General features: G+C 38.6%; 1 protein-coding gene and 1 pseudogene across 5 annotated transcripts in view; both read left to right on the top strand.

The window, feature by feature from the left end:
* Positions 1-21,549, top strand: part of CPM (carboxypeptidase M) — a 78,560-nt gene that overhangs the window by 23,419 nt on the left and 33,592 nt on the right. The window contains exons 1-2 of one of the 4 annotated variants that reach the window (XM_077111371.1): positions 17,890-17,951; positions 19,189-19,238. The exons of 1 other annotated variant lie outside the window; for it this stretch is intronic. In XM_077111371.1, coding sequence (XP_076967486.1) covers positions 19,232-19,238 — 7 coding nt within the window. In that variant the 5' untranslated portion in view covers positions 17,890-17,951; positions 19,189-19,231. Of the gene's footprint in view, positions 1-17,839; positions 17,952-18,806; positions 19,239-21,549 lie in introns of those variants that run through there. 2 more of the 4 variants (XM_077111372.1, XM_077111369.1) reach the window with 2 other exon arrangements.
* Positions 10,437-19,239, top strand: LOC143642679 (WW domain-binding protein 11 pseudogene; annotated as a pseudogene). The gene is made up of 2 exons (XR_013155792.1): positions 10,437-17,951; positions 19,189-19,239. The product of XR_013155792.1 is annotated as a WW domain-binding protein 11 pseudogene (transcript).

The following is a 21,549-nucleotide window of genomic DNA, read 5'->3' as shown; positions in this document are numbered from 1 at the left end:
GTATTTGCTTTAAAAAGGAAATATGTCTAAGCAATCAGAAAAATTCTTGATTTAGAAAAGAAAACTTCCCTTTTCTCCTGTTCAGCAAGAAATTAAATGAAATTTAAAATCTACATTCATTGATTATCATTCCAAAACATTAGTACCATAGGGACAAACGCATATGAAAATGAAACCCCATCTCCCTTATAATGTCTCAAGACCCTACACTAAAGCCAGGTATTTGCTTTAGATCTCGGCAACCTCTTGGCTGGAGGTACTCCGAGAAGATCAGTCTACTCTGGAACTGATCTAGAAAACTGGGTCCTTTTCAGAGACCACTCAAGATGGTAGACATTATAGGCCAGCTGCATATTTTTTCTTCAATACTGGAAAACATCTTCATCTACCTTCTGGACCAGGGGTGACCCTGATGCTGGGCAAAATATGGGTATGCTGCCCAATGCACTCGGTGATCAATCCTGAGACACCAGGATTTCAAAGAGAAAAAGCATGTATTGCAATGCACAAAGCAAGAACAGAAGGTTAGAAACCTCAGATATATCTCTCCAAACTGCAGTCACTTTGAGAGTTTTATAGTATCAAACAAAGGCAGAAAGACTTAGGATAATGAGAGGAAGATGATGAAGTTAGAGATAGTCTAATTGTTGAGCACGTGCAGATTGTTTACATGCTTAGGTACAGAACATATGTAAGAGAATGGAGGCTTTAACATGACGATAGGCATGATTTTCTGTACTACAATGAGGGATAGGTCATCTGTAGTTTAAGGTTTAAGCTACTGCACATCTCAGGCAGGCCAATTCTGGTTCGTTTTGCCTAGTAAGATAGCCTAGGAATTGGAGTGGTTTAATTCTGAGCTGATTCAAGTTCCTTCCTTAGTAAACATTAAGGGGCTGTCCACATGGTTATAAGACTTCAAAGTTATAAAACAAGATGAGGTACAGGCACAGTCAGCCAGGAGGTATTTTGAGGCTTTATGGTTACAAAGTAAAGATTATACATTTACACAATAAAGCACCATCATCAAAGCAACAGTATTACAGTTCAATGGGTTATAACAGTTGCAAATATTTGCTTCTGGCTACTTCAAAAGATTAATAGCCATCAAGACTTCAGGTCAATGATTTATATTAGTTATACTTGCCCTCTGGCTACATCAAAAAGTTAACATACATCTGGATTACAGTTCAGTGAGTTTCACTCAAAGTTTGGCTATTCTACAATATACTGAAAGTAAGAAAGCATTCATATAATAATTCAGTGACTATAATAATGTTAACTCTTAATACTTGGTTATAACCCTGGATCCAACAGGACTTTTTCAGATTTGTTCATTTATCAAATCATTCATCCATTTGGGATTCATTTCTCAATCACCATCTATGTATCAGACACTATACTAGATTAGTAAGCACAGAGATACACAATCTCTTGCCAACAGGACAACCTATGATTTTAATAAGTGTTATGAGAGGGGATGGACAGGTACTGTGAAAGTTCAAAAGGGAGAGTCTAATACAAGGTGGTAAGGGATGGGGCTGAGGGAGGAGAAGGGTAAGAAAGGTTGAGCTTGAAAAGGCAAATGGGAGTTGGCCATTATGATAAAATGGGCTAAGGACTATCATACAGAAGAAGGAGCATGCATTTGAGGGGTGAAGGCAGATGACTGGCTCCTTTGGAAACTGCATGTAATTAAGAATGGCCAGAGCCTGTTGTGTGGGACTGTGGTGGGACGCTAAAGGCAGGAAGAGGCCATCACAAAAGGCCTGGATTTTATCTTGATTCCGCAGAAAGACATTGTAGAACATACAGTAGAGCAATGTGATTCAATTCACATTTTATTAATTCCCCCCAAATAAAGGAAAGTTTACCAAATATCCAGCTTCCCTTAGGACTTCATTTTTGTTGAAAGTGAGAGCAGAAATAGAAATTTAGAAATTAGTCTAAGTAGAAAATTGGAAAATTTTCTGGACAGTGTAATAAATTAGTGAGTTAAAGTTTGTACCAGGATTTAGAAATGAAACTGGCTGCCTTGGGAAGCTGCACTTAATCCAACAAGGCTTGGGGTGCAGGCCATACTGCTGGCTGTTGCTTTTCAGCTTGAGCTAAACTTGTGGTTTAGCCAAAGCCTCTGCTGTCCAGTTTGAGAGTCCTAGTGTCAGGCAGGCTTTTCCAGCAGCTGAGTGGACTACTGCTTTGTCTACAGCTGTGTTTTATGCATCCTTTAAGGATATCCTCTCCTCATTTTGCTTGAGATTGCCCACTATAGCTCACCACATGACGATTACTTAGACTTTTTTGTTGTCCTTTCTTTCCCTATTCATGTAAAACACTGCACTACTAGAATACAGAGCACTGCATGAGTTTTCGAGTCATTTCTGTGCACATTCAAATGCTATTGATGGTGCAGACAGATATAATGAGATTTTTCCCTTTTAAAAATTCCATGAGATAAGCTTTACCAGTGGAGTCTCACTCTAGTGTTCCTATTAAATACCGCTTTCAATGCACTTTAATATTGATTTATTGGCAGTCCACTATCAATTAATAGGCAGTATTAATATACATAACAGCTGCTGGTCCTAGAAAAATGAAACTGTACAGCATGTTCAGAAGCTGGTAATTTGGACTGAATGGTAAGACAAACACATAAGAACATTAACAGAAGCTAATGTATAATTTGTAGCGGAGTTGTTTTAAAGCAAAATTTTTAAACTTTCCTTAACTCTGGGTCACTTCCACAAAATCTTACGGTTCTGGGAATGTCTGCCAGAAAAAAGAAAACGCTATGTCACTAATAATTATAGTGAACATTCAGTTTAAGGAAAGATAATTTTGAACTGGGTTGGCTGTAGAGGGGACATCAGACAATGTAGGCTAGATTATGATTCAAAAATAAAAGACACTGAAAATCTCAATGGTGCTATTAGTTTAAAAATGGAAAATAACAAATGCTTGTGAGAATGTGGAGTAATAGGAGCCTTATACATTGTTGGTGGAAACAGTATCACCACTGTGAAAAACATTTTGTCATTTCCTCAAAAAGTTAAGAATAGAACTACCACGTGACCTGGCAATCCCACTTGTAGTTATATATCCAAAAGAATTAGAAGCAAGGGACTCAGACAGCTATTTGTACGCCATTGTTCATAGTAGTAGCATTATTCACAATAGCCAAAAGGTGAAAGCAACCCAAATACCTATCAGCAGATGAGTGGATAAAAATGTGGTATATACATACAACGGAATGTTATTGAATCCTAAAAAGGAATGAAATTCTGATGCATACTGCTACATGGATGAACTTGAAGACATCACACTGAGTGAAATTAGTCAGACACAATGGAGCAGACGTTGTATAATTCCATACATATAAGATAGCTATAAGATGCAAATTCATAGAGACAGGTTAAAAGTTGATGGATCATATGGAAAAGAATGAAAGATGACCCACACTGCACAGCATACAAAAAAAAGTTGGTGACTCTGAATATCTGCTTGGGGGGTATGTTGGAGTTTTCTTTATGGGTTTTGTATTATTTTTGTAATTGTCCTATAAGTTTGAAATTATTAAAAAATAAAAAGTTTTGTTTTTAATCTCAGTGGTTTTAACAATAAAATAAAAGTTTGTATCTCACTCACAGTCTGTCCAGTATCCGTTGGTTGTGACAATGTTTTCCATCATCTTCTCTCCAGAACCCAAGCTGACAGAGCAGCCTCTATCAGAACTTTGCCTGTCTCACATCAGAGAGAAAAGAGGATGAGCATGCATTGGCTCTTAAAACTTCTTTCTGGAGTGACACATGTCTTTTCTACCTTATTTCCTTGGCCAAAGCATGTCACGAGAGCAACCTGAGTTCATCAGGGCTCCGATGAACTGATCACTAGTAATACAGTCTACCATAGAGGTCTTTAACTAGGAATGTGACCTAAGCCTTGTGGATGGCTGTGATTTACCATGGTAGACACAGTAGGGGAAGAGATGAAAGAATTGACAGCTCAGGTGATGCTGACAACACCATTTGAAACCCTCAGAAAACTAGCTGAAAGGCAGGATGTTTTGTAATGGCAAAGCTTGTGATGCCCTTTTATAAAAATATTCTGAAGAGAGAGAAATCAAGGTGAGTCATATAGTCTGGGAAACCTTTTTTTTTATTTTTCCTTTATTAGCGGATTTGTGGGTTTATAGAACAATGATGTATAAAACACAGGATCCACCTGTACCACCCCATCACCAAAACCCTACATTGGAGTGAAACATTTGTTACAATTGATGGTAGCATATTTTTATAACTGAAGTATTAATTAAAATCCACGGTTTAACTGAGGGATCACTGTTTGGGTAGTGTAGATCCTCGGATATTTAAAAAAATTTTATTCTGTTTCTATAGATACAATTTAATATTTCCACTTTTGAACGTATTCAATGTTTTTAATGGCATTTACATTGTTTGGCTACCATCACCATCATTCATTACCAAAACGTTTCCATTATTCCAAATAGGAATCCTGTACATTTTAAGCCTTAACTCCCCTTTGCCTATCCCTTCCCTATCTTGGTAATCTATATTCTAGATTCTGACTGTACGAGTTTGCTCATTCTAATTGTTTCAAATCAATGAGATCATATAATATTTTTCCTTTTATGTCTGTCTTATTTCACTCAACATGATGTCTTCAAGGTTTAGCCACGTTGTTGCATGTATCAGGATTTCATTCCTTTTTTATGGGTGAATAATATTCCATTGTATGTGTATAATACCTTTTACTTATCCATTTATTGGTTGATGGACACTTGGTTTTGCTTCCATCTTTTGCAATTGAAAATAATGCACCATGAAAATATTTTTCAAGGCCCTGCTTTCAATTCTTTTGGCTTTATACCTAGATGTATCATTGCTGGGTCATTTGGTAATTCTATTTGTAATCTTTCTGATGAACTGTGAAACTGTCTTCCACAGTGGCTACACCATTTTATATTGCCAGCAACAATGCATGAGCGTTCCTAATTCCTCTGCATCCTCTCCAACACTTGTTAATGTCCATTTTTTCTTAAATAGGTGATATTCTAATAGACATGAAATGGTATCTCATTGTGGTATTGGTTTGCATTTCCCTGATGGCTAATGATATTGAGCATCTTTACGTGTCCTTTCTGTCCATTTGTATACCATCATTGGAGAGATGTCTGGTCAAGTCTTTCACCCATTTTAAATTGAGTTGTTTGCCTTTTGTTCTTAAGTTGAAGGATTTTGGTCCTTTATAGAGTATATGGTTTCTAAGTATTTTCTCCCATTGTGTAGGTTGTCTTTTTTACTTTCATGATAAAGTCCTTTGAGGAGCAGTTTTTTGTTGTTGTTGTTGAGGTCCCATTTATCCATTTCTTCACTGGTTGCTTGTGCTTTGAATGTAAAGTCTTAGAAACCATTGCCTAACAATGGTCCTGAAGATGCCTCCCTGAATATTCTTCTAGGAGTTTAATAGCTCTTGTATTTAGGTCTTTGATCCATTTTGAGTTGAATTTTGTATATGGTGTGAGGGAGACATCCTCCTTTTTTATTTTGCAAATAGAGACCCAGTTTTCCCAGCATCATTTGTTGAAGAGACTATTCTTGCCCAATTGAATGGTCTTTCCCACATTGTCAAAAACCTGTTGGCCATAAGAGTGAGGGTTGTATTCTGAGCTCTCTATACAATTCTATTGGTCCATATGTCTGTCCTTGTCCCAGTACCATGCTATTTTGATTATTGTGGCTTTGTAATAAGTTTTAAGATCAAGAAGCATGACTCCTCCAACTTCATTCTTCATATTCAAGATGGTTTTAGCCAAGAAATATTTTTTTTCTTTTTACATGGGCAGGCAGTGGGAAACGAACTTGGGTCTCCCACATAGCAGGTAAGAACTCTGCCTGCTGAGCCACTGTGGTCCGCCCTGTCCATATAAATTTGATGATTGTCTTTCCCAGTTCTGCAAAGAAGGTTGTTGAAATTTTTTTTAGAATTGCACTAAATCTCATAATTGCTTTGGATAATATTGATATCTTAAAGATATTTAGTCTTCCATAAACACAGAATATCTTTCCATTTATCTAAGTCATCTTTAGTTTCTTTTAGCAATGTTTTGTAGTGTTCTGTGTACAAATTATTTTACCTCCTTGGGTAAATTTATTCCTAGCTATTTCATTCTTTTAGTTACTATTTTGAATGAAATTTTTTTTTCTTGATTTCTTGTTCTGATTGTTCATTGCTTTGTGTGTAGGGACACTACTGATTTTGAGATATTGATCTTGTACCCCACCAGTTTGCTGAACTCATTTATTAGCTCTAGGAAATTTTTTGTGCATTTACAGGGCTTTCTGTATGTTGGATCAAACCATCTGCAAATAGAGAAAGATTTACTTCTTCATTTCCAATTTTGATGCCTTTTATTTCTTTTGCTTCACTAATTACTCTGTAAAGAACTTCTGGTACAATGTATGAATAGCAGTTGACACAATGGGCATCCTTGTCTTCTTCCCAATTTTAGAAGGAAAGCTTTCAGTCATTCACCATTGAGTATGATGTTAGCTGTGGGTTTTTCATATAATCCCTTTATCATGTTGAGGAAGTTTCCTTTTACTCCTGGTGTTTTAAGTGTTTTTATGGAGAAAAGATGCTGTAATTTGTGAAATGCCTTTTCTGCATCAATTTAGATGATCATGTGTGTGTGCTCTTTTTTCATATTATTTTTCTAATAGTAAACCATCTTGCGTACCAGCGATAAATCCCACTTGATCATGGTGTATAATTCTTTGAATATGCTGTTGGATTTGGATTTCGTTGTGGATTTCCACATCTTTATTCATGAGAGATACTGGTCTGTGGGTTTCCCTTTTTGTGGTATCTTTATCCAGCTTTGGTACGAGGGTGATGTTGGCCTTGTAGAATGAGTTAGGGTGTTCCCTCCCCTTCAGTTTTTTGGAAGTGTTTGAGCAGAAGTTAAGGCTTCTGAGAATGTTTGTTAGAATTATCCTGTGGAAGCATCTAGTTTGGGATTTTCTATGCTAGTATTTGGTTTGTTGAGATCTTCTATTTCTTCTTGAGCCAGGTTGTTTGTGTATTTCTGAGAATTTGTTTATTTCATCTAGGTTATCTTATTTATTGGCATACAGATGTTCATGGTATCCACTTATATACCCTTTTATTTCAGTGGGGTCAGTAATAACGTCCCCAATTTCATTTCTGATTCCTATTTGTATCCTCTCTCTTTTTTCTTTGTCAATCTAGCTAAAGATTTGTCAATTTTGTTGATCATTTCAAAGAACTAACTTTTGCTTTTGTTAATTCTCTCTGTTGTCTTTTTGTTTGTTTGTTTTCTATTTCACTTATCTCTATTCTAAATCTTTGTTATTTTTTTCCTTCTGCTGGGTTTGGGTTTAGTTTGCTCTTCTTTTGCTAAGTCTTCCAGTTTTCAGGTTAAGTCTCTGATTTGATGTCTTTCTGCTTTTATAAAGTAAGTATTTAGAGCTACAAATTTCCCTCTCAGCTCTGCTTTTACTGCATCCCATAAGTTTTGGTATGTTGTATTTTCATTTTCATTTGCTTCAAAATATTTCCTAATTTCAGTTGTGATTTCCTCTTTAACCCAGTGATTAAGAGTGTGCTGTTTGATTTCCACATATTCATGATTTTTCCCTTTCTTCCTCTGTTATTGATTCCTAGCTTTATTCCATTGTAGTCAGAGAATATACATTGTATGATTTCGATATTTTTGAATTTATTGAGACTTGTTTTGTGACCCAACATATGATCTATCCTGGTCAATGATCATATGCACTCAAGGAGAATGGGTATTCTGTTTTTGTTGGGTGCGGTGATTGATTTTACTGCTAGGTCTAATTGTAACAATTATAATTGTTTTATCTTCCAGTTAAATTGTACCCTTTACCGGTATAATGAACATCTTTGTCCCTCATAACTGTTTTTTAAACATTTTTTTATTGTGAAATATAACATCTATACAAAAAGCAATAAATTTCAGAGTATATTTTAACTAACAGGCATAGAACAGATTTCAAAGTTTGGTTTGGGTTACGGTTTCACAAGTTTCAGTTTTTCCTTCTAGCTGCTCCAAGACACTGGAGACTAAAAGAAATACCAATATGATGATTCAGCAGTCAAACACACTTTGTAAAATCCTATCTTCTCTGTTATAACTCCTTCTTCTCCTTTGATCCTTCTCCCAGTGTTTAGGGATATTTAGACTAAGCCCATTCTAACTTTTTCATGTTGAAAAGGGCTGTCAACAGTATGGCATAGGGAAATGTAAATAGTTGATGTTCTTGGAGAGGCTATCACCTCTGGTTTCAGGACTTATCTGGCCTAGGAACCAATGGAGGTTTTAGCTCTGGAAAGTAAACTTAATGCTTGAAACTTTTGTGATATCCAAGATAGATCCCTAGGTATTCTTTAGGGTTAACAGGAATGATTGGTTGGGGGTTGGCAATCCATGACAATTAAAAATATTTAGCTGAAGCTTGTATAAGTGTAGCCTCCAGAATAGCTTCTCAACTCTATTTAAGCTCTCTTAGCCGCTGATACTTTACTGTGTTACATTTCTTTTCCCCCTCATGGTTAGGAAGGCATTGTCTATCCCATGGTGCCAGGGCCAGGCTCATCCTTGAGAGTCATGTCCCACATTGCCAGGGAGACTTTCACCCCTGGATGTCATATGCCACGTGTATGGGGAGGGTATTGGTTTTCCTTGCAGATTTGAACCTAGAGAGAGGGAGAATATATCTGAGCAACAAAAAAGATTTTCTGGAAGTAACTCTGAGGCATAATTATAGGTAGGCTTATTTCTGCTACAGAAATAAAGTTTATAAGAGCAAGCCTCAAGATCAAATGCATGGCCTATTAACTTGGGAGTCCCTAAGTTTGAGATTGTATCAGGGCTTTTCAGATGGCAAAGTTTGCTAATTCCATATCCTCATAATTATTTTTTATTTAAAGTCTATTTTATCCAATATTAGTATAACCACCCCAGCTCTCTTTTGGCTACTATCTGCATGGTATATATTTTTCACTCCTTTCACCATTAGCCTACTTTTATTTCTGACTTTAAGGCGAGTCTCTTGCTGACAGCATATAGTTTGGTCATGCTTTTTTTTTAAATCCATTCTGCCAATCTCTGCCTTTTGACTAGAGAGTTTAATCCATTTACATTTAAAATCATGACTAAGAATACAGGTCTTTCTTCTGCCATTTTTCTAGTTAGCCTTTCTAAGTCATATACTCTTTTGTCCCTTAATTCCATTAAAGCCCACTTTTAAAATTTGCTTTCTTATGTTGTACCATGTTAAGTACCTTCTCATTTCTATCTGGATATATTTCCATCAATTTTCCTTCTGGTTACCATAGAGTTAAAATTTAATATTCCAAATATATAGCAATTATATTTGGTTTGATACCAACTTATCTTCAATAGCATGCACATATACTTTTCCTATACCCCTCTGTCTTCCCACTATTTTTTGTTCTTGTTACCACTTACATCTGTGTACCTTGTATGTCCCAAAACCTAGATTTATCATTACTTTTTATGCATTTGCATTTTAGCATCTGTAGGAAGTAAGAAGTAGTGTTACATACCAAACAATACAATAGAATAATAGTGACATTTGTAATTACCCAAATGGTTATTTTTACCACAGGTGTTTATTTCTTTATGCTGCTTTGAACCACTGTCTAGTATACTTTCATTTCAACCTGAAGAGCTCCCTTTAGCATTGCTTGTAAGGCAGGTCTAGTAATGACGTACTCCATCCTCTCTCATTTATCTGATAATATCTTAATCTCTCCCTCATTTTTGAAAGAATGTCTTGCCAGATATACAATTCTTGGCTGGCATTTGTTTTCTTTTAGCACTCTAAGTATGGAAACCCACTGCTTTCTTGCCTCCATAGTTTCTGATGAGAAATCGTCACTCAATCTTATTGGGAGCCCCTTGTAAGTAACATGCTACTTTTCTCTTTCAGCTTTTAGAACTCTCTCTTTGTATTTTGTATTTGATAATATAATCAATATATGACAGGGTTTATTTTTCTTCATGCTTGTCCCGTTTTGTGTTTTATGAGCTTCTTGAATGTGCATATTCATGCCTTTTGCTGTTTGAGAAGTTCTCTGTTATTATTTCATTGACTATTCTTTCTGCCCTTTTCTTTCTTCTCCTTCTGAGACTCCCATAACACCTTTATTGATGGACTTGATGGTGTCCCATAACTGTTATTGTTGCTTTTAATATTTATTTTTTCTTTCTACTCCTCTAGCCTGAATCATTTCAAGTGACTTGTCTTCAAGTTCATGGATGCTTTCTTCTGCCAGCTCCAATCTGCTCTTGAAACCCTTTTGGGCATGTTTCATTTCAGTTATTGTGGTCATCAACTCCAGTAGTTCTGTCTGGTTCCCTTATAAATTTCTCTCTCTTTACGTAGACTCTTACATTGTTTATTCATTGTTTTCCTGATGTCCTGTGGTTCTTCCTCTGTACTTCCCTTCATCTCTCTGAGCATTTATTAAGATCTTTTTTTTAAAGGGTTTGTTCAGTATGTCCACATTCTCGTCTTCATCACTGGTGTTTTCTTTATTTTTATCTTCCTCCTTTGCATGGGCCATCATTTCCTGTTTCCTTATTTGTCTTGCACTCTTGTTGCACATTGTACATTTTGATATTTGATCTTGTCGATAAGACAGAGGTTTTCTTGAGCTACTGCCCTCCTCTCAGGAAGGGCTGCCCAAGGTGAATGCACCAGTGCATGGTGTTCCCTTTCTTACTGAGCCTCTGTGTTGTCTTGGGCTTTTGTTTGTTAATTGTTTTGTAGTTCCCCTGTTTGCAGGAGTTTGATTCTCCCCTTGTTTCCCAGGAGACAGACCTCCCCCTCCTGGGGTATCTGAAGCTGGCAGGCCATCCAGACTGTTTACCTCTGTGGTTTTTTAAACTCCTTTCATTGTCTCATGCTGCTTTTCCCTAGAGAGAAAATTCTGGGGAGAGGCTCACCCCAAGGAGGACTTTCCCAATTTTGTCTTTCTTGTTAAAATAGGGCCAGGGTCCCACAAGGGTGGTGCAGCTCCAAAGTGCCCTGTGGAAAGGGTCAGGAAGGGCTTCAGAAACTTCTGTGGTTACTCAGAGCTGAGCTTTCCTGGCCTACCTAGCAAATGCAGCCCTTGACCTCACTGTCCTCCACAGCCCTGAGGACTTCCTGTGTCTTTAAATCTCCACTCCTTCCCCACTGCTGTCCAGGGCAGGGTTGAAGTAACGACTGCCACTGCCTTGGTTAGGGTAAATTGAAACAATATCTCCCCTCAGAACTGGGATCCAGTGATCTAAATCAAGAATCAAAAGCCATGATCAATGATCAGCTATGCGCACCCGTATTCTTGGGGAGAAGGACTTTTCTGTTCTTTCTAGCCAGGGACTGGACCCCATGGCAGCTGCGGTGAGAGTGGGAATGGGCACTGTTAGCTGCCCGCCAAGAGAACAGTTGACAGGTCTTTACTATGAGTTATCAGCTCTTCCTTCTGCCCTTCCCTGTATGTTGTACAGTGTCCTTCTGGCCTCTGGAGTTTCAGAATATCTGTTTCAGACAGTTCCTATCCAGTAATAGTTGTTTTGGTAGAAGGGCTGAGTCCTGGAGCTCTCTATTCTACCATCTTATAACCCTGGGAAAACTTTTTAGAGTTAGGTTTTTTAGAATGCATAGGCTTTTAAAAGGCAGAAAATCCAGTGAGGCCTTTTTCAGCTAAGGACAACATGAATAAAAATGGGGAGGTGGGCTTGGCAAAGGAATCCAGAAAGGAGCCTGACTGGTGGGACCAGGTGTGTTAACAGACTGTGGGAAATATGGGTGTAGGTTAGGTAGCGAAGGACCCTAAAAGTGTGCAAGAGGAATTTGGTTTTAATATGCCAGTATGTACTAAGAAAAAGTAGTCCTACAGGTAGGTGTACCAATAACTTTGGAAATGGTATAATAGATACTTAATGAGCATATCTACCATATACTCAGCACTGTTAGGTGCCAAGAATATAGCGGTAAACACAACAGGCAGTGTCCATGTGGTTACATTCTATTGAAACAAATATTGAACAAAGTAAAAAAATTAAAACATAATCTCGGCGCGAGCTTTCAAGATGGCGGTGGCTGACTACCTGAACGAGGGGCTGAGGTGAAGACCCCTACGAAGTAAAAGAGGCCAGAAATCGCCCACACCCCAATTCTAGCAGTCCCGGGAATTCAGCAGAAGTGTTGCCTTTTTTTTTTCTTTTTTTTTTTTTGATGAACAAGTAAACAATACAGATTTTAAACATGGGACGGAGATCTACGTCATCCACCAAGAGTGGAAAATTTATGAACCCCACAGACCAGGCCCGAAAGGAAGCTCGGAAGAGAGAATTAAAGAAGAACAAAAAACAGCGCATGATGGTATGAGCTGCAGTTTTGAAGATGAAGGATCCCAAACAGATTATCCGAGACATGGAGAAATTAGACGAAATGGAATTTAACCCTGTGCAACAGCCCCAGTTAAATGAGAAGGTGCTGAAAGACAAACGTAAAAAGCTGCGTGAAACCTTTGAACGTATTCTACGACTCTATGAAAAAGAGAATCCAGATATTTACGAAGAATTGAGAAAGCTAGAAGTAGAATATGAACAAAAGAGGGCTCAACTTAGTCAATATTTTGATGCTGTCAAGAATGCTCAGCACATGGAAGTTGAGAGTATTCCTTTGCCAGATATGCCTCATGCTCCTTCCAACATCTTGATCCAGGACATTCCACTTCCTGGTGCCCAGCCACCTTCTATCCTTAAAAAGACTTCAGCCTATGGACCTCCAACTCGGGCAGTTTCTATACTTCCTCTTCTTGGACATGGTGTTCCACGTTTGCCCCCTGGTAGAAAACCTCCTGGTCCTCCCCCTGGTCCACCTCCTCCTCAAGTCTTGCAGATATATGGCCGTAAAGTAGGCTTTGCCCTAGATCTTCCTCCTCGTAGGCGAGATGAAGATATGTTATATAGTCCTGAACTTGCTCAGCGAGGGCATGATGATGATATTCCCAGCACCAGTGAGGATGATGGCTACCCTGAGGACATGGATCAAGATAAACATGATGACAGCACTGATGACAGTGATACTGACAGGTCAGATGGAGAAAGTGAGGTAGATGAATTTGTGCACCAACACTGAAGAAAAAAAGTCAGGTCTGAGTGTACGATTTGCAGATATGCCTGGAAAATCAAGAAAAAAAAAGAAGAACATAAAGGAACTGACTCCTCTTCAAGCCATGATGCTTCGAATGGCAGGTCAGGAAATCCCAGAGGAGGGACGAGAAGTAGAGGAATTTTCAGAGGATGATGATGAAGATGATTCTGATGATTCTGAAACAGAAAAGCAGTCACAAAAACAGCATAAAGAAGAATCTCTTTCAGATGGTACATCTGCAGCTTCTTCACAGCAGCAGGCTCCTCCACAGTCTGTTCCTCCTTCTCAGATACAAGCACCTCCCATGCCAGGACCACCTCCTCTTGGACCACCACCAGCACCACCTTTACGGCCACCTGGACCACCTACAGGCCTTTCTCCTGGGCCACCTCCATTCCTGAGACCACCTGGAATGCCAGGACTCCGAGGGCCTTTACCCCGACTTTTACCTCCAGGACCCCCACCAGGCCGACCACCTGGCCCTCCCCCAGGCCCACCTCCAGGTTTGCCCCCCGGCCCTCCTCCTCGGGGACCTCCCCCAAGGCTACCTCCCCCTGCACCTCCAGGTATCCCTCCACCTCGTCCTGGCATGATGCGCCCACCTTTGGTGCCTCCTCTTGGACCTGCCCCACCTGGGCTTTTCCCACCAGCTCCCTTGCCAAACCCAGGGGTTTTAAGTGCCCCACCCAATTTGATTCAGCGACCCAAGGCGGATGATACAAGTGCAGCCACCATTGAGAAGAAAGTCCCAGCAGCCATCAGTGCCAAGCCACAGATCACTAACCCCAAGGTGGAGATTACTAGATCTGTGCCCACTGCACTGAGGGTATGTCGGGAGAACAAAGGGGCTACTGCTGCTCCCCAAAGAAAGTCAGAGGATGATTCTGCTGTACCTCTTGCCAAAGCAGCCCCCAAATCTGGTCCTTCTGTTCTTGTCTCAGTACAAACTAAGGATGATGTGTATGAAGCTTTCATGAAAGAAATGGAAGGGTTACTGTGACAGCTTTTCATTCTATTAACAGGTTTCTGTTCACATCAGTGGTTCATGGAGAAAGAAGCTCTTATTGATTAGGTGAAAGAGCTACTTCCACTGTCAAGGTATATTTTAATTTCAGTGCAAAGAATATCCTAAAGTTTAGCCTTGGTCAAAATTTACTGCATATACGAAGGGGTATTTCACTCAGAATATATTGATTATTGAAGCAGTGCTGCTAACATCCATTCCCTTTCATATCACCATTTCCATCCCTTTTCTTTCCCTTCTCCAATTCTTTTGAAACGTCATCAGGGGATCTCAGTTACTTAATCTGTTTTTACTCTCTTGTATGTTGTTGGCACTGGAGTAGAGATTTCTGAGGAACCAGTTTATTTCACCCCATCTTGGCTTTTGTGTTTGAGTTATTTTAAATATTTTATTGTAAATATTTTGTAATATTTTACTTGTAGTGAAATGGATCACAATGTCATTTCCTAATACAAAGCAGAATTTGTGGGAAGAAAATGTACAATTCTTTGATTAAAAATATTTCCCACTGACTTAAACATTGAGTGTTTCATGGAAAAATGAATAAATGTTCTACACCAACAACAACAAAAAAACATAATCTCAATGAATGAAAAATGTATGAAGGAAAATTGCACAAGATTAGAGAATGACCAGGGTATATATAGTAGTGGTGGTGCAGCCACAGGGGAGGGAGAGGGGTGATGACAAGATACATGTGAAGACTGATGAATGTGAGATTGTCCTGGGCAACAACCAGGCCTCACTCTCACCCTGTACTATTCAGTAGCACAGTTGGAGCTCCACTGAATAAAGCCTCCTTGCCCAAGCCCGGCCTGTGGAGAAGAAGCCATAATTTCTGAGGCAAAAGAAGAGGGCCACTGAAACCCACCTCTACAGCTAGTCTGTGGACTAGATGGAAAAACGTGCAGATGGACAAGGTTTTCAGAACCAGCACAGATTCCCATACAGAAGCTTTGAGTCCCATGGCCTCCACCCCATGATTTCATGTTTCTTTGATTTTGGTTTTCAATTGATTTTTCTTTGACTTTTCCACCTCTTAGGTGGCTAGGAATGTTTAAGAAGAGAGGTGAAAAGGCAGAGATGTTTATTTGGTTCAAGATTTATATTTTGGGCCGTATATTAACTAATTTAACTTGTATGGTCAGTTTACTTGAACACCATAATTACATGAAATCTTGAGTAGGGCGTGAGATCTTGTTGGTTTTTACAGGTTAGTGTAATGCTCCGAAATATCCCGGAGTAATTTGGGCAGAGAATAAAAGGGTATTTGCAAAGTCCCCTTGTTTGACTGGGGAGAAAGGAGGAAATATTCAACTTCCCCATCTGGGGAATTCCTGATATTCTCACAAGCAGTGGGGACAGCCAATGCAATAGGCTGAGCCCTCAATCTTAGGGTTTGCCCCTATGGAACTTATTCCTGCAAAGAAGAAGCTAAGCCTACTTATAATTGTGCCTAAGAGTCACTCCCAGAGAACTCCTTTTGTTGTTCAAATGTGGCCTCCCTATCTCTAAGCCAGCTTGGCAGGTGAAGTTGCTGCCCTTCCTGCTACGTGGTACATGACACCCAGGGGGGTAAATCTCCCTGGCAACATGGGACCCAACTCCCAGGGATGAGCTGGGACCCAGCATCATGGGAATGAGAGAGGCTTCTTGACCAAAAGGGTGAAGAGAGAAATAGGACAAAATAATGTGTCAGTGGCTGAGAGATTTAAGGGTCGAGAGGATATCTTGGAGGTTATTCTTATGCATTATATAGAAATCCCTTTTTAGTTACTGTTGTATTGAAGTGACCAGAGATAAGTACCTGAAACTGTTGAACAGTGTTCCAGTAGCCTTGATTCTTGAAGAATCTTGTGTAACTATATAGTTTTTATAGTGTGACTGTGTGAGTGTGAAAATGATGTGTCTGATGCTCCTTTTATCCAGAGTATGGACAGATAAGTAAAAAAAGAAAGAGTAAAAAGCAAATAAATAATAGGGGGAGGTAAAGGGTAAAAATTGGGTAGTTGAAATAATGTGGGTCAATGAGGGTGTAAGGTGTATGGGATGTATGAGTTCTTTTATTTTTTTTCTTTCTATTTCTTTTTCTGGAGTGATGCAAATATCCTAAAAATGATCATAGTGAAGAATACACAACTATGTGATAATATTGTGAGCCATTGATTATATAATGTGGTTGGACTGTAGGTGTGTGGATATTTCTCAATAAAAATATTTTTAACAAGAACAGAGGAAAGACTCTGGCTATACTACCTAGCTCTCTCCCTTGTTAACCTGGTTCTCAAACTTTGCTGTGGACTGGAATCACTTGGGGAGCTTATTAAAACAAATTGCTGGCTTCCACCTCTGGAGTTTCTGATTCACTACATCTGGGTGGAGCCCAAGACTGTGCATTTCTAACAAGTTCCCAGGTGATGCTGATGCTGCTGGCTCCAGGATGATATTTTGAGAACCACTGCCTTATTAGGTTACCTAAGATGCAGTTTCTTCATGTGTGAAGGGGTAATGCTAGCACCTACCATTTATGTTATTAGAGTTAAATGAATGGGTCTATGTAAAATGCTGTAGCTATGTCTGTGCATCTACAGCCAATCTGGACATGAGTGCCCTGCTTTTTTTTGTCCTTGTCATGTTTGTTGTTTTTGTTTGTTTGAGATTTATTTTGTTTTGCTTTGTTTTTGTAATGATCCACTTAATAGAAACCTCTTTTCCTCCACTTCAGATCTAGAGGGCATGTAAACTTTGGATGTTGGGTACTTAAGCTGACCTGAATAATGTGCTATTTTCAACTCTTCTAGGGACTTGTCCATTATTTAACATACAGCTTTATGTACTACATGTGATAAGCTCCATGTTGTGTGTGGTTGGGGCAATATATACAAGTGAAATTGAAAGCTTGGTATTGGATCTTTGGATAATTCTTAGGAAAGGTAGAAGGAACTCACATTGTTGAGAACCCACTATGGGTTACAACCTTACAACCACCTTGCCAAGAATGTTGTTATTCCCACTTTATGTTTGAGGAAATTGAAACTCGGTGTATTAGGGAAGTTCTTTCAAGCTTTTACTTAGCTCAAAGGTAATTGTAAGAAGGCACAGAGAAATAAAGAAGCCCAGAACCCAGCTAGCCAATCCATCTTTCTGGGTCCCAGGGCCTCATTGGATCAGCCTAGGCAACAAGCCTCTTGAAAAACTGGAATGGACTTCATCGTCACTGCAGGTCTGCTCCAGTGCCTGGGCTGCCAGTCTCTGCTTCTCTCTGGGTGTGTTCCACTGAAACTCTCCAAGTAGAGATAATCTGATAAGATTGTTATGTCACAGCCACAATGGAATGTCTCTACTGGACAGCCTTTGATGCAGCACTCCTTCCTGGGTCGGTCAGTCATAGGGGAGCGGTCTTGTTTCAGATGCAAATCATAGCAACTGGATGCTGAAAGCACAGCCTGGAACCTTTTCCTCCAGAAAGGAATAGACATTGGGCATGGCAAGGGGTAGCCTAGGGTTCTGAGAAGAGCACAGATTTGAGAATCAGAAAGGTCCAGGTTTAAATCCTGGTTCTGCCACTTAATCTTCAGTTTCCTCAACTATAAATTGTGGCTATCACCCAAGAGGCAGAGGTGTTGGGAAGGTCAAATAAAAAGTGCTTAGCGTACTGCCTGGCACACAGCATCTGGACTTAATAAATGGTAGGATTTGGTGTTGGGGAAGTTTTAACAACAACAACAACAAAAACTTAGGAAGATGGGGAAAAAATATTCAATCTTATCATCCTGTGACTTAGCCCTTAAACACTGACAATGTGCCATTTTCAACTCTTGTAAAGACTCATCCATTGTTTAATTTAGGGCTCCATAAGCAATAGAGATATCTCTTTCCATGGTATTTTTAAACGAGTGGTCTGTTTTACATGGTTGTAGTCATACAATTTTGCATTCTGATTTTTTTCACTTTATAAAATATTTAAAATAATATTGTGTACAAATTTTGTACATAATTTTAACAGGTATGATTTAGTGTCCACAAAATTTCTTATTGTTTTGAACCTAAAAGTTAGAGAATCGGTTGGATAAATGGTAGTACATTCATATAACAAAATATTAAGCAGCTATTTCAAAAGATGTAGTAGAAGTGTATTTGTTAACAGAGAAACATGTTCATGATTATATGTGAAATGAGATGGTTTTACCTAAAGATTAACTGCCTCCCAAATCTGGGTGTTTTCTGCCTCATTCTCAGCAGTTTTCAAACTTTAGTGGCCTCAGAATCACCAAGGGGGCTTGTAAAATACACTTTTCAGGCTTTACCCCTAGAGGCTGATTTAAGAGACTGGGGTCCTCAAACTGACACTTTAACATCCCAGGTGACTCTGATGCAGGAATGACATCCCAACTTTTACCTGTTGAAGCTATATTTCTTTTTCTAAGCTTCTACTACTTTCTCCTGAACCCCTTTAGTACTTTGTAGCACTTGTGCTCTGCTTTCTTGTTTCATAGATCTTTGTGAATCCTTCTAAATTGCAAAACTTTTCCTGATCTTCTAAATCCAGGTGAGCACTCATGTCAGCCCCAGGACCTGAATTTATGTCAAACTTGAAGTGAATTACTGAAAACAGATACTCAGGTATCTGAAATCCAAGTTTCATTTACTTTGTAATGAAGAGAAAGAGGCTGAGCATTCAGAAGTCTTTAACACGCCTGTTATTAGCAAGAACTTTGGGGAATAAAGATAATCTTTCCAACCTTGATAGAAAAAATATGTTTAAATTACCTTTCACTTGGCAACCAGATTGTAAAAAGTAAATAGTTTGTCCTTTGTGCATTTACTCTAGTCTAGGCCTGACACGACTAGTGTTGGGTGGGGTGGGTGGTTAAAACCCTTCCAGAGGCTTTCATTCCAGACAGATTATATGTATATCTTCTGCAGCTATCGATTGGTTTTCATTCTCAGATTTTGTGGCTTTGAGATCATGCAAGGTAAGTTTCTCATTGTACAGTAAATTTAGATGCCATTTGTCCCTAAATTGGGATTGAGTTACCCCCCAAAATGCCTCTTCACTTAGGTATTATTGCTTTGATTTTCCTCCTTCCTTAAACCAAATAATATTGAATATTCATATCGAGTTAGGTTTTTTGTTGTCTTATGCTGTCCGTTATGTAACAGATTAGCTGTTGCAGACATTGAGTTATAAATCACAATTGACAGATACTATGTTAAAAGGATATTGAATTTTTCCCTTGACTGTGAGGGTACTTGTACTATATTTTGTACAGACCTATGGTTATTCTTGTTTTAAAAGCACTAAGTTATAGAAAAGAATTCCCGAGCCTAAAGAGCCAGGTTTAACAGCTCACTCAGGAAAAGCTCTTTCCTACATCCTGTGAAAATATTAACTTTGAGGAATTGAAGCTCCTGATGAGCTGAGAATGTATACCTTCAGGAATGGAGTATTCTTTAAACAAATGGTTCTGGTGAGATGGATTATAGTTGTTCATGTGGCAAACTCGGAATCATTCTTTAGAACCCTTCATCTGTAAAGCTTTTCATAATCCCTCTTCTTGGAAGAGTTAATTTCTCCTTTTACATTACATCCACAACAGTACCTTATACACATTTCTACTATTATATATATCATACTTTAATGTAATGATTGTTTGCATGTTGTTTATTTTCACTAGGTCAGAAACTCATTGGGCATAGAGAGTGAGACTTATTGTACAGTCTGATCCCCTAGTTCAGTGTCTGGATATTGAAGGTACTCAATAACTGGATGTATGAATGAATGAAGGAGAATTCTTTAATGAACAGGTAGCATCATTCAGATAAACTGCATTTTGTGGGTTTTTTCTGATAATTCCTATAGTTGCTATCTTTAAAGCATCACCCTGTCATGGCAAGTTGCCCTAAAATATTGTTATACTAAATTATGAATAAATGTTGAAAAAGACAAGTCAGGTATATGCTTCTCCCTGGATCCCTCTTGGCACTGAGTGTTCACCAGTGTAATCACCAGGATCCTAATTTTAGAAACTAGGTCTGAAATTCTGCAGAAATCTGCACAACATTAACCCATTAGTTGCTGGTAAATTCCTTTCCTGGGCTCACAAACTCTATATAAAGCTGAGATACCACAGGTGTTTGGACTATGTTAATGTACATGATATATATCAAACATACCCAAATTCCTAATTTTAAACTATTTATTAAAAAAAAAAAAAAAAAAAAAAAAAAGAAGCCAGGCAATTTTAGAATTGAAAGGACCTCGATTTTAGGAAACCAAGTCTCAAGAAGTGGGTGGTTTTCCTTGCTGTAAGGAAGCTTGAATTAAAGTCAAATAGGTTGGGGTTGAATTCTTGTCTCTGGGGCTCAAATCATAGCCTCTTACTGGCTGTGTGATCATACAGCAGTTTACTTAGTATTTTTGGAGATTGGTTTTCTCATCTGTATGTCTTGGTTAATAATCCAACTCAGTGGGTCATGACAAGGGATTACCTGAGCTAACACAAACCAAGCTTGCAGTCTGCACATAGCGTGTCCTCAGTGAACATTAGTCTCTGCCCTTCCTTGCCAAATCAGTCTGTGTTAGAGCTAAGACTGAAGAGTTTTCCTTCTGGCATTATTAGGATGGGTTGTGGTTCTCAGTTTACTTGCCAGGGCTCACCGACCTCAAGATGGGAACAAAAGGGCACTGACACAAATGCCTTTGAATAAAGCTTCAAGGGTTATTACTTTCAAAACAACCTCCCTCTGGGCTGCATGTTTTATTGCTGTTGCTTTTATTTTCTTGCACCTTGAGTTGTGGCAACCTCTCTGTCAATCATCAACTATAACTTAACTTTGTATAAGTGTGTGAATTGGGAGGATCATTTCTATAAGGCGCTAGGATCTCATAGGAAAAATGTATAAACATTTTGGAAAAATAAGCTCTATAAAGCAGGCATCCATATAGGAAAGGAAGAAGTAAAATTTTCATTATTTGCAGATGACATGATTCTATACTTGGAAATCCCTGAGAAATCTACAACAGAGCTACTTGAGCTAATAAATTCAGCAAAGTGGCAGTATATAAGATTAATGTACAAAAATCAGGAATGTTTCCATATACAAGCAATGACTTTCTCTGAGGAGACAATTAAGGAAAAAATTCCATTCAGAATAGCGACCAAAGAATCAGATATCTAGGAATAAACCTGATCAGAGATATCAAGGATTTGCACACAGAAAACTACGAAACATTGCTAAAAGAAATAAAAAATGATCTAAATAGAAGGAAAGACATTCCATGCT

The sequence above is a fragment of the Tamandua tetradactyla genome, chromosome 7 (assembly GCF_023851605.1).
Source record: "Tamandua tetradactyla isolate mTamTet1 chromosome 7, mTamTet1.pri, whole genome shotgun sequence".
Classification (NCBI taxonomy): domain Eukaryota; kingdom Metazoa; phylum Chordata; class Mammalia; order Pilosa; family Myrmecophagidae; genus Tamandua; species Tamandua tetradactyla.
The sequence above is the reverse complement of the archived record's forward strand: the minus strand, read 5'-3'. Positions and strand labels throughout refer to the sequence as shown.